The following is a 12,855-nucleotide window of genomic DNA, read 5'->3' as shown; positions in this document are numbered from 1 at the left end:
ACATACCAATCTGAAAAGATAAAACGCATTTTAACATGAAGGTACTGTTTTTTTATGGAAGATACCGGAGAAAACTTAATTAAGATGAGAGCAGAGATAAAAGAAAACAATCAAAATTTATGTAGATGACATGGTAACAACATAATCCATAATGGATGTGAAACTTTGATTGTGGTTTCCTTTATAGACCTATATTGATGCATATGGTACAATGCATAACATAACGAATGTTTTGCTTCACAAATCTTTACAAGTCTCTTCTAAAGAGAGAAAAGTTGTTAAAATGAACTTAGTTCAAAATGTATTGACTGCTGACTTTTAAAGGCCATGTTTTAAATAGTATTACATTATCCCAAACATGAACTCTAGCTCTCTGTCTGCAAGAGAGCTCCTGTGTTTTAGTGTTTTCAATATTTGGATCGATATTGATGGTTTTATAGCCTTTACCTTAATAAGGTGCAGTGGTACAGTGTCATTAGCCACTAATAATGTTAAAGTAGCCTCTCCTGCCAATTTATCCACTACTGTTAATTGAAGAGCTACTCCAAGGTTTTTAATGAGCCTGGACCTCAATTATTGATATCTTGCTTAAGATCTAAAATATTTAGTCTTTAAAACGTAAACCTAGACAGAGTAGGGGATTTTTTGAAAAAAAAAACAAAGTTCCTAATCAGAGGCATAACCTCAAAGCATCTAGTATTATACATCTTCAGCATGCATATTTGTATGTCGTTTAATGTTTTATAGTAAATTTTGCTCCATATAGAGTTTGGAAAATAATAATTTCAATAATTTAATTTCGGGATGTTGCTCAGTAATCAGGAAGAAAAAAAAGTTGAGCCATTTAGCTCAATATGTTCCACTCTTCTGAATAGAAATGTGTTTGGACAAGTGATTTTATTTTATTTTTTTAAACCAGCTGGAACGTTCATGACTGTGTTTTTTTTTTTTGTCTGTTTGTTCCTATTTTGATGTTATTTAAACTCAAGTTGCCTCTGAATTACCTGCTTTTGTTTCCATTCAATGACCAAAGCAACAGAGAACATATTTGGTATGGCAGGATGTTAATTTCTATAAATGAAGAAAAAAAAGAACTGTAGAAAGCATAATCTGTTTCACCCGGTGCCTCCATTAAGGTGTGATTCTGATTCTTGCTTGTATTGCAGATAGAGAACCACATATCGGATATTGACAACTGAGTAAGGTCAGTATTTACACACCTCCTTATCAACCTGTTTGACTTACTTTGCTGTTTTTGAAAGTCCTGTAGATGACCTCAGATGATGTCGGTCACTGAAAGGTTTTGAAGGTTTGCTGTTCAGATGGAAACAGAGATTGAATGATTGACCTTACTCACTGTTATTCACCTGACCCTTCTTTTTTCATCGTCTGGGAGAAGGAGGCTGTTTTTCTACAGCTGCCCCTGATGACTGCCTCGGAATAAGGACAGATATGACCTGCCTGCCTACCATGCACACTTTCCATTTATATTCCTTCTATAGAAACAAGTGGCTATGGGGGGAAGAGTCCCCTTGCTGACATTTTGTCCTTGCTGAGAAAATTACGGTGGCTGAGAAGTGCAAAACACATTTACAATTCAAAAACACATTAACAAATAAAAAACAAAATAACATTTGAAGAAACAAAATTATATTTTACAAAACAATTTATTTTTGAAAAAAAAGTTACAATTTTTAAAAACACATTTACATTTTAGCAAACAAATTTACATTAACAAATAAACAAAATAACATTTGAAGAAACAAAATTATATTTTATGAAACAAATGTATTTTTGAAAAAAAAAGTTTAAATTTTTAAAAACACATTTACAATTCAAAAACACATTAACAAATAAAAAACAAAATAAAATTTGAAGAAACAAAATCATATTTTATGAAACAATTTATTTTTGAAAAAAAAAGTTTAAATTTTTAAAAACACATTTACATTTAAGGAAACAAATTCACATTTTAAATAAGTTAGATTTTAGGTGAGAGAAAGTTTCATTTTAGAGAAAAAAAATACATTATAGGGAAACAAATTGACATCTAAAAAAAAATTGACGTTCGGAAACACTTGTACAAGTGCAAAGACAAAACTGCAAGTGGCAAAACACATTTACATAGACAAAAACAAATTAACAAAAGACGGCTACACGGAAAGGGAATGTCCCAGTGGCCAGATGTGACGTCACGATTACCCTGACTTGTAGTACAAACAGCTCAATCTGTAGTCCTCCTGCTTCACGTGAAAAATCAGCGGCAATTTTAGATGGAAAGAATTGCACTGAAGCTGTTTTTCTTAAGTTTACGCTAACCGAACAATGTTTTCAGCCAATTTACACCATTTTGTTCTTCGTGCGGACGGTCTCTGGAACTTTTACGGGACACGGTACAAGGTGGCAGGACCAAGCAGCAGGGCCGAGCTCAATTCGTGGCAGTGGCTGCGGCAGAGCCTGCCATCGGAGAGGCCGATGGTGGCCGCTGCCGGCAGAGCCTGCCATCGGAGAGGCCGATGGTGGCCGCTGCCGGCAGAGCCTGCCATCGGAGAGGCCGATGGTGGCCGCTGCCGGCAGAGCCTGCCATCGGAGAGGCCGATGGTGGCCGCTGCCGGCAGAGCCTGCCATCGGAGAGGCCGATGGTGGCCGCTGCCGGCAGAGCCTGCCATCGGAGAGGCCGATGGTGGCCGCTGCCGGCAGGGCCTGCCATCGGAGAGGCCGATGGTGGCCGCTGCCGGCAGAGCCTGCCATCGGAGAGGCCGATGGTGGCCGCTGCCGGCAGAGCTTGCCATCGGAGAGGCCGATGGTGGCTGCTGCCGGCCGAGGCCACTTATTCGCAGATAAAGTACTCCGTTCCATCAAGTAAATGTGACATTATAAAAGTTTTAATGCAGTTTATTAAGCACTAACATCACAATAAAAAGAAACCCATAAAGAATACATTTTAATACAGGTTATTAAGCGATAACATCACAATATATAGCCTATATATATATATATATATATATATAAAACAATCTAGTTAGAAGTACTATAAATAAGGCATTTGCCGAAAAACCGCAGGAAAAATACCCAAAAAATTATTAAATACCAAAGAAAAGTAATTAAAAAACTACATGACAAAATAATAGTGGCTCCGGCCAGTAATACGCCCGGCTCTGCTGCTTGGTCCTGCCACCTGGTCCGTGTCCCGTAAAAGTTCCAGAGACCGTCCGCACGAAGAACAAAATGGTGTAAATTGGCTGAAAACATTGTTCGGTTAGCATAAACTTAAGAAAAACAGCCTTCAATTCTTTCCATCTAAAATCGCCGCTGATTTTTCACGTGAAGCAGGAGGACTACAGATTGAGCTGTTTGTACTACAAGTCAGGGTAATCGTGACGTCACATCCGGCCACTGGGACATTCCCTTTCCGTGTAGCCGTCTTTTGTTAATTTTTTTTTGTCTATGTAAATGTGTTTTGCCACTTGCAGTTTTGTCTTTGCACTTGTACAAGTGTTTCCGAACGGTCAATTTTTTTTTAGATGTAAATTTGTTTCCCTATAATGTATTTTTTTTCTCTAAAATGAAACTTTCTCTCACCTAAAATCTAACTTATTTAAAATGTGAATTTGTTTCCTTAAATGTAAATGTGTTTTTAAAAATGTAAACTTTTTTTTTCAAAAATAAATTGTTTCATAAAATATAATTTTGTTTCTTCAAATTTTATTTTGTTTTTTATTTGTTAATGTGTTTTTGAATTGTAAATGTGTTTTTAAAAATTTAAACTTTTTTTTTCAAAAATACATTTGTTTCATAAAATATAATTTTGTTTCTTCAAATGTTATTTTGTTTATTTGTTAATGTAAATTTGTTTGCTAAAATGTAAATGTGTTTTTAAAAATTGTAACTTTTTTTTCAAAAATAAATTGTTTCGTAAAATATAATTTTGTTTCTTCAAATGTTATTTTGTTTTTTATTTGTTAATGTGTTTTTGAATTGTAAATGTGTTTTGCACTTCTCAGCCACCGTAGAAAATAAATCCAGAAATATTTGGTCTTAGGCATGTCTTAATATGATTTTTTTTTTGTTTTCCTTTTTTGGTAGAGGCATTCCTGGAATACACTCACAGATATTCTCCTATCTTAAACAATTGTGCTCAAACATGCATCCTGTTTTGCTCACATAAGCTGAGAAAAACATGAGTTACACTTGTTTCATAGATCTTCAGTTGCATTTATATTTTACAAGATTCATAATTCCTAAATAAATTAACAGTAACTTCAACAGGCTCAACAGTATTGTTAAAACTCATTTCAAAATTGACTTCTTAATTTTCCTTGATATGAAAGAATGCCAATCATTCCCACAACAGATAACTAACCAAATTATAGACTGTAGACTGTATATAGAAGTATGACAAATATAATATCACTGTGTTTAAATACAGTTACCACCTTTAAACAGTGGTATTTGTTTTATTTCAAAGCTAGTATTGTGGAGGTTGTCTTAAAAGTTACTACGTTTAACAAAAGGATGATTAGATTACAGCATTGGGAGAAATGATATTGAGTGAACCAGTGTTAAAGGTGTTTTGGTGTGAACAACAAAAATTCCATAGAAGAGACGCTCAACTTCCCAGTTTATTAGGTGCACTTTTCTAGTGGTTTGGCAACGTTTTTCCTTCAGAAATCCCTTCTTTGATGGTAAACATTCCCTCTGTTCCTATAACTAACTAGTTCCATTTTAGGTTATTCTGTTCAAAGAACCGTATTCCATAACATTTTTTCTTTGTCTATGTTTTATATGTACATTATTACTTCTCATCTGTCTGCTGCAGGAAGCCACTAGAATAATTAAAGGGGTCATAGAATACCGGACCTCATCAGAGAGCCATGAGCCACCCGTCCTCAGCCGGAGGAGGGAGGCTGGGGACCGGTAACCGGAGTGTCCCTGATATAGATTGTTACCCGCAAGTCGGATAAATTATCACGGATTTTAGCCTATGCGAGGTGGTGTTTTTTTTAATGCGAGTGAGAGCGTGCAGACAATACAATAATTTGTGAACCATGTGTGGATTAGAACTACCTCGAATGTGCAGACAACGAGAGAGAGCGGGGTATGGGGAGGAGGTTGCTTGTGAAACCTGTGCGTATCTGTCCAAAGCGATTGGTGGGCTGCACTGTAGTCGACCAAAATCCCGGACGATTTTGAAATTCCCCCCGGACACTTTTTTTTTAGGTATGAAAAGTAGGACATGTCCGGGAAAAAGAGGACGTCTGGTCACCCTACCATATCAACAATTTGTGTTTCAGTGAGTGAGTACTTGTTGCTATGATGCGTCTTAGCTTAGCAGCTTCGCTTGTTGTAAACCAACCAATCAGTGTACAGCTCATCTAAATATTCATGAGCATACCATAAAAAGAAGAAAACTTCTCGTTTCATTCTAGGGCTTTTAACCAGTCTTGCATTAGGGCTCATAGAACAGCAAATATGTCATTTTCAGCACAATCAATGTTACACACCCTATTCAGGGACCTTAAGGAACAGCACCAAATACCCTATACAATCATTCTATGACCCCTTTAAGAATATCAACGTTTTGGTCTCAAAAGTAGGCTTTACAGCTTTCATCAATGATGAAGTTATGCTTTTAGTTTGAATTCAAGGCTCTCCTGTTTCTTTGTTTGTCAAATTTTCCACCCTTTCAGTTGGCTGTGTGTTTATTTATTGTAACGTTTGTATCCTCCTTTATATTTACTCATTACCCTTTCTCTAATGAGTCCCTGGTGTTTCAAAGGCCACAGTAACTAAGAAACTGTTTTTAATTTTCCCTGATTGGTTTAAAAAAATCAACAAGTCTGGCCTTAATGTCTTAATGTTAAAATTGCCCCTTTCTTATTCAACAAGCATCAACTTTCATATCCACAGCTGAAGGTACCTTTTCTGGGTCCCTACTGACAATTTGACATATGGTGAAATGGATATCTTTAAATTCTTACGGGGACTTAAACTCCTACAAGAGTCTTAAGAAAGTGAAATCTCTAAATCCTGTTTGGATGTTCCCATTTCAGCAGTCAGAAAAACACCAAACTAAATCTTTAAGGTTTAAAGAAGGAAAAACTAATTGAAAGTCCAAGTTATTGTTTTCGCTGAATGTGCACCTAATGTGATTTATCTCAGATCCTTTTGGGGGAGTCCAAATTAAATCAATTACTAGGAATTGCACATTTTTATTGTTTTACAAAAGGATAGAAGTTCTTGTCTTATTGTTTTTCTAGTGTTAGAACCTATATTAGTTTGTAATAAATAATAGACCATAGTTGTTTATTAGAATTGATATAAACGTTTATTCATATATTTGTCACACATAGATTTGGACAGAAGGACGGATCAGGGAATCATTTCATCCTCTTGTACTTGGCAGGTTTTTTTTTGTATTCAGACTGATTGGAGGAACTTTGATCTTGAAATTCCTTTTATAGATGATGCCACAGTAGTTCCAATTCATTTATGATCTGAATGTAGAATAATCACAGTGATCAGGGAGGAACCCCTCCTTTAGTTTACTGGGATAAAAACAATGGAGATAGAATTTTCTAAAAACATGCTTTAGTTCTTAGTAAACATGGTATTCAAGCAGTACTCAGAATAACACAACAGCCATCATGTAGAATGCCACGCATCCACAACTGTGCTGTCTGCCTGAGAAAAATAAAAGTGCCTTCTGTAAGAATACAATGAAATGTGCCCACTCTCTTTGAGAAAAGAAAGCAAAAAGTGTATTGTGTCAAAATAACAAACAAGCAAAACAAAAGAAATGTCATAGCAGCAATAATGCATAATTGTTTGGCTAGAACAGCTTTTAGAAAAATATATAGAATTAAATGTTTAAGTTAAAAAAAACCTTCTAAACAAAACAGTTTCTTCCCCACCACCATTAAAGTGCTGAATGTTGTATAAAATGGGGTTTAAAAAAAAAAAAAGCGCTGAATGTTGGAATCTGTAAACCAGTCTTATGTTTACATTTTTTCACGGATGCATTTTAAAAATGGAAATGTCTTGAGAGCTGTACTGAACGAAATTTCTATTTGTATACACTCTGTGGGCCGGATTTATCAAGGTCCAATTTTGCGTGCAGTAATTTGCGCTCGCAAACTGGAATTTTGCGCGAGGGGCTGAACCATGGTTTGCGGGTGATTTAACAAGAGCGATTGCGTAACTGGTGGCAGGTGCAAAACTGTTGGAGACGCCCTATTTAAATGATGGTTTTGCGCGTTTTATGGTTTGCGGCAACATAGTTTGTAGATTCTACAAAGTAGTGCATTCAGAAATTTAAATTTTACAGTGATATATAAAGAAAAAACTTTGGCAACATTTATTCCCTATGTCATGATGGGTTCACTAAAAGCGACCCAAGTATGCAGAACACCACTGACGGACACAGGAATAAAAGTTCAACAGGTTTATTTAGACACAAGCACACTGAAAGTACTGGTTCTGATTCGGGCCTGGACACTGGTTCACCGGAGTCTGCGTGAGAGACAGTTCAGTTAGCGTTGCTAGCAGGAAGCTTGATTTCCAGATGATAACTGATTGTACCTTGAGGGTTCTTGAGGTTAGCTTAGGGAGAGTCACTGTTGGATCTGGAGAGGAGTAGTTCAGCAGAGTCCGCTTGCTGCTTCAGCGTCTCACGTCTAAGAATGAACAGACCTTGGCTTTGGGTTTTCCAGCTCTTAGTCCAGAGCTGCATGGAAGTTCTCTATGATTCTTCAGGTTTGGCTCAGAGGGTCGGATCGGCAGGTTAGCTCTTCCCGAGCTTCACAGAGGAGACACTGGTTCCCTGGAAGATAGAGACAACGGTTAGAATCCAGGCTGGATTCAAAGTCACAAAGTTACACTGAGGATCTAGGCTTAGGCGCTGACCAACTGGATCAACACTGCGGCGTTGAGGCAAGGTCTGAAGACAGCTTAGGTAGTGGATCCTCTGATGATCTTGATGGACTGCAGCTGTGCAGGAAGCTCCCTCAGAAGGATCCACGGCGGACTCTGCTGGAGAAAGGTGGAACTTCTCCAGCTCCCAACACCCTAAGGTGGTATGTGGCTGGCTGAATTTCTACTTCACTGCAGTAAAAAAAAAAAACAACAACAACAAAACAGGTGTTTTGTATTGGCCTGTAGAAAAATGCTCATACCAAATGGCTCACAAGAAGTGACTGTGGATGAGATTACGCATCCCTGCAGCATTGGCATGTTGCCCCACAGGCGCAGGGGGAGAACCCCGACCCCGTCGGACAGCACTTCTGAAAAACGAGATTGGGAGATCCCAGCTCTCGCTGCAACCGTACGCTGGAATGACCCAGATGCAAAAAAGTGCAACGTTGCAAGGAGTTTTGTGATATCTGGTATTGCGTGGGTCCTCCTTGTGGCTGGTTCCAAATCCATTCGGAGTTCCCCCAACAGCTCCAAAATGGCAATGCTGGATAAACGACATGTTTTGATGATCGTTTCCTCGTTCATTCCAAAAATATTCACACGGAGTGAAAAAATGCGTTCTCTGCGTCTCCTTGCTTCATTTCGATGTCTCCGTCTTGCGACAATAACCGCTGCCATGTGTGCGCAATTACGCATACAGACCATTTGCACCTTCTTTTGAAATGTGTTAAATATAGAGTCAGATACCGTTAGCAAAATTGTTTTCAGGTTTGATAAATCACTTTGCGAGTGCTAAATTAATATATTTACATGTTCTCCTCCCACAAGACGCACTTTTGCATGTAAACGCCCCATATTGCATATTCATTGCAGAAAAAGTACTAAATGGATAAGAGGCGCTATTTAGCACGTTTTAAAGACCAAATCATTTTAGCACACTGTTGATAGATCAGTTTGTACATTTTTTAGCGTGCGCAGTGAAATAGCTCACGTTTTTATACACGCAAACCTTTGATAGATCCGGCCCTGTGTGTACAAAATGAAAATTTAGCCTGTCTAAGTAAATGTAAGTCTAAATGTTTTAGAGAAATAAAAGCAATTAATATTTCTATTTTTAAAGAGATATGCCCAAATAAACTAAAGAAAAAAAAAAAGAACACAAAAACAAATCCTTTCATGATAAATTCGGTTGAAATGTTATTTGTAGTGAGTAATCCGATATATAAATAAAGAGGTAAAAGTACAATTTTTGTGTCTCTAATTTAAAAAAGTAAAAGCAAAAGTTCAGATTTAAATAAATGTTAAGTTAAGTACAGTTCTTTAAAAAAAGATACTGAAATGAAGTAAATGTCGCTATAGTAAATCACTATGCACCAGGGGTGCTGTATGGGGTGAAAGTTAGGAAGATTCTAAGGGCCCTTCACTGGGGGGGGTGCAAAAGAATAAGAAAAGATTTGCACAGCTATATTTCTCAATTATAAAAAGAAAATCTAGCAGTGACATAAATTATATTGTGTTCGTCCTCATTTTTAACCATTAAAAAGCGAAACAAAGCATGAATGCATTGACCAAAACCCCATGTTCTGCATTGCATCAGGTCTTCCCCTCTGTCAACGGCAGTTTGCTGGTACCGGGGCTTAAGTGCCACATGCGCATGATTTTACATAGTATTGCTCATGAAGATTCTGAGGCATCCAGGTCATAGTCAAAGGTAAAAGGAATTGTTGGCCTGGCTGTACACGCAAGGTCTCCTGATCCTCTGTAAAGGGGTCGGGGCCGCGATGATAGCGGGAAGGGATCAACTCAGTTGCTTCATTGTAGGTTTTTGAAAGCAGAAAATCTGAGTCCACCCTCTCTGTTTAAGGTTGTTTTTTCTTTCTTAACATAACATCTTAACGACCCCTCTTTCAGAGACATAGACAGGTATGGGGTATTGCAGGCTAAAAAGAAAAACGCCAAATGACCTCCATTCCAAAGGAAGGTTTCAATTTGCATGTTTTCTAAGCAAAAACAAGGCTTAGTTGGGCTACTGTATAAAGCCTCCAACTCAAAGCTATTTCTGACATTTTGAATTGACAAAGCTTCCTGGATGAGAAGCGAACCATCTTGAAACTTGGAAACAAAGTCCAGTGGTTTGTTTTTTTTTGGAGCTTTTTTGGATTTACATGGTGATAATGAATGAAACACTTAAATGTACCTTTATAGCAGTTTAAAAGCTTACATGCTTTTTTTTTTTTTGGGGTGGGGCCCAATATCAATGTCTTTCATGCGGCCCCAAATTCTTGGCAGCGCCCCTGCTTATGCACCTCTGCTTATTGATGAATCTTGAATAGTAAAATATGCCCTAAAAGTAAGAAAAAAAAATAGCCAGGATTTATATGACTGATACATTTTAGAGCAGCTTATTAATTAATTTTATTGTCCTTTTCAAGCAGCAAAGAAGTTGTGACAACAGATACCAGCAAAATCCTCTCGATCAGGGAGGTGAGTGAGAGGGGGAAGGAAACAATGCGAGAAGTGACTGACAGCAGAAGATGATGTTTTCAGACGTGTTGCAGCTTGTTTGCCTCATCCAAACATCAGACTCCTGACGTGTGCTTTATCAAAATGTGGGATATAAATATTCTCCAGACTTCTGCAAATGCCAAGAGCATTGAATATTCTCACGTCAGAACGGTTGCTTTTCCGAAAAATGCAGACAACAGCTGTATATTGTGTGCTTAACATGTATTGTTCTGTATTGTGCATATGAATACAGTTATGTGAACAAAAGAACATGAAATGGTCTCTTTTTGTTGTATTTTGCTGTTTGTTCATGTTTCTGTAAGCCAGCCACACTGCAGGGAGAGAGCTGAATATGAATGTAAACTAGTGTCCTATTCTTTGGCACTTGAAGATAAAGTGTTTTTTGTTTAAATTGTACATTCAGGTGAAACCTACTTATAGTTTGGTTATTGTTGTGTTTCACGTAGTATTGGATGCATACCACATTTCTCATTTGTTGTTTAAATAAGAAGCATTTGGAATTTATTTACATCCTTTTCACGGTAATTTCAAGACGACTGATTCTTTTTAGCATGTTCAAGGTGTGGCTATTCTGGATAATTTGTATTCAGTGCATCTGTTGTACAGTCGTGGCTGATAAGAATTTTTGAAATAAACCTTACCCTATCCTTGAATATTTGTTATGGCTTATTTATTCACGGGATGTTACATACTCATTTCTAAGTTCCAGTATTTTTTGGGAACAACATTAATCTTTTAAAACAGATTGCAAGTGACCAAGAAACACTTTCAGACTGTTTTTTGTTTTTTTTTGTATTTGTAAATACTTGTAAGTCTGAAAAGGTGTTATTTTGCTAAAAAGTTCCTGTTACAGCAGCTCTAAACGCACATGCACCCTTGGTGAAGATTACAATCATGCCCTTAAAATAAATCAGCATTAATGCAATAGGATGATATGAATGGTAATGGCTTGTACATATGTAGCTCCTTTTCAAGTTATGGCACACCAAAGCGCTTCACACTACATTCACTCATTCACCCATTATCGCACACACTGATGGTGGTCAGCTAAATTGTAACCACAGCTGCACTGGGGCTCACTGACAGATATAAGGCTTCTGTACACAGGTTTCACTGGGCTCTCTGACCACTATCAGTCCCACAGACCATCCTATTTGGCCACAAGCTACAGCAATTGGTACAAAAACTCAAGAAATTTCAGATACATTCTTTAAAAACTGCCCCCTAAAAAACATGTAGAACTAGTAATCTCCCTCTAGTGCATAACTTATCCTAGCAAACAGAAGAAACCTTGATCTTGAGAGCTGCATGAAGTTAAGTTTCTTTTCAATTAGGTTTAATAAAAATTATATTTCTTATTAGGTCAATACAAATTCATAATTTAGGAATTTTACATAGTTTTGACTTAATTAAAATTAGAATGACCATTTTCTATAAAATCTGAATTAGAGCATTTTTTTGTTTTGAAAAAAACATTTAGCAAATGAAAACTAGGATCCTATCTCAATACCACTGAAGCTATCACCGTATTGATTTTATATAATTAGTTAAACAGAATTTGTAAAAAAAAAAATGAAATAGATCAAAAGGACCGATCAGTAACAGTGTTGCCAACTCAGCGACTTTGTCGCTATATTTAGCGACTTTTCAGACCCCTCCAGTGACTATTTTTCAAAAAAGCGACTAGCGACAAATCTAGCGACTTTTTACGGTGTCACTGGCGGCTTTTGGAGACTCTTACGTGAAAGCATGTATCGTTCCTACTCTTGTCCTCCAGCGGCAGATGCTGCCGTGGGGCGCCTCCCCCATCCCAAGCCCGTTCTCCCACAGGATGTTTACACTCAGCGTCCAGACTGCAAATGAAGCGCGCATGCGCCGGGATTGACGCCGCAAATTGATCACAAATATTAAATATTAAAATATATAAATAAAAAAATAAAAAATAAATAAATAAACATTAATGGACAGAAAAAGTAGCTCTGTATATTTTGTCTTTCTGTAACGACATCATTTCTCCCACAGCATCAATAACATGCACTTCACTTCCTGTGGCAGATTATGTAAATTAGGCGATGATGTCATTTAGCGACTTCTAGCGACTTTTAGCACAACCAATAGCTACTTTCCTTACTGAGGAGTTGGCAACACTGATCAGTAACCATGTCTGTTCCAGCTCATATCATCATTAGAATTTCTTTGAGTATTATGTCTTCAGTACAGGGGCCATAACAGTGAGGGGCACTGGACCCCATTGGCCCCTGTCTGGAACCGCCCATGTACAGTACTCCTTCCCTTTATGCTGTTACCTAACTGGAATTGAAAGTATAACTTTATTTTTAACATAGGGCCCTTGCAAGTTGTGGTGTCTGAGTAATGTGTTGACTTGGCAGAAGCAGATGGCATTTCTAATTCAGT

General features: G+C 37.4%; 1 protein-coding gene across 8 annotated transcripts in view; it reads left to right on the top strand.

Annotated features, from left to right (window-relative positions):
• LOC119790443 (RNA-binding Raly-like protein) overlaps positions 1-11,093 on the top strand; it is a 107,083-nt gene extending 95,990 nt beyond the window's left edge. For 7 of the 8 annotated variants that reach the window (XM_038295967.1, XM_038295965.1, XM_038295964.1 and 4 more), the window contains 2 exons: positions 1,167-1,204; positions 10,350-11,093. In XM_038295967.1, the coding sequence (XP_038151895.1) occupies positions 1,167-1,199 (33 nt within the window). In that variant the 3' untranslated portion in view covers positions 1,200-1,204; positions 10,350-11,093. Of the gene's footprint in view, positions 1-1,166; positions 1,205-10,346 lie in introns of all 8 variants that reach the window. The other variant, XM_038295963.1, reaches the window with a different exon arrangement.
• Positions 11,094-12,855: the final 1,762 nt, after the last annotated feature.

This window comes from Cyprinodon tularosa, unplaced genomic scaffold (assembly GCF_016077235.1).
Source record: "Cyprinodon tularosa strain WSP-4 unplaced genomic scaffold, ASM1607723v1 ctg364, whole genome shotgun sequence".
In the NCBI taxonomy this organism is placed as follows: Eukaryota; Metazoa; Chordata; class Actinopteri; order Cyprinodontiformes; family Cyprinodontidae; genus Cyprinodon; species Cyprinodon tularosa.
This window is presented reverse-complemented; position numbering and strand designations above follow the sequence as displayed.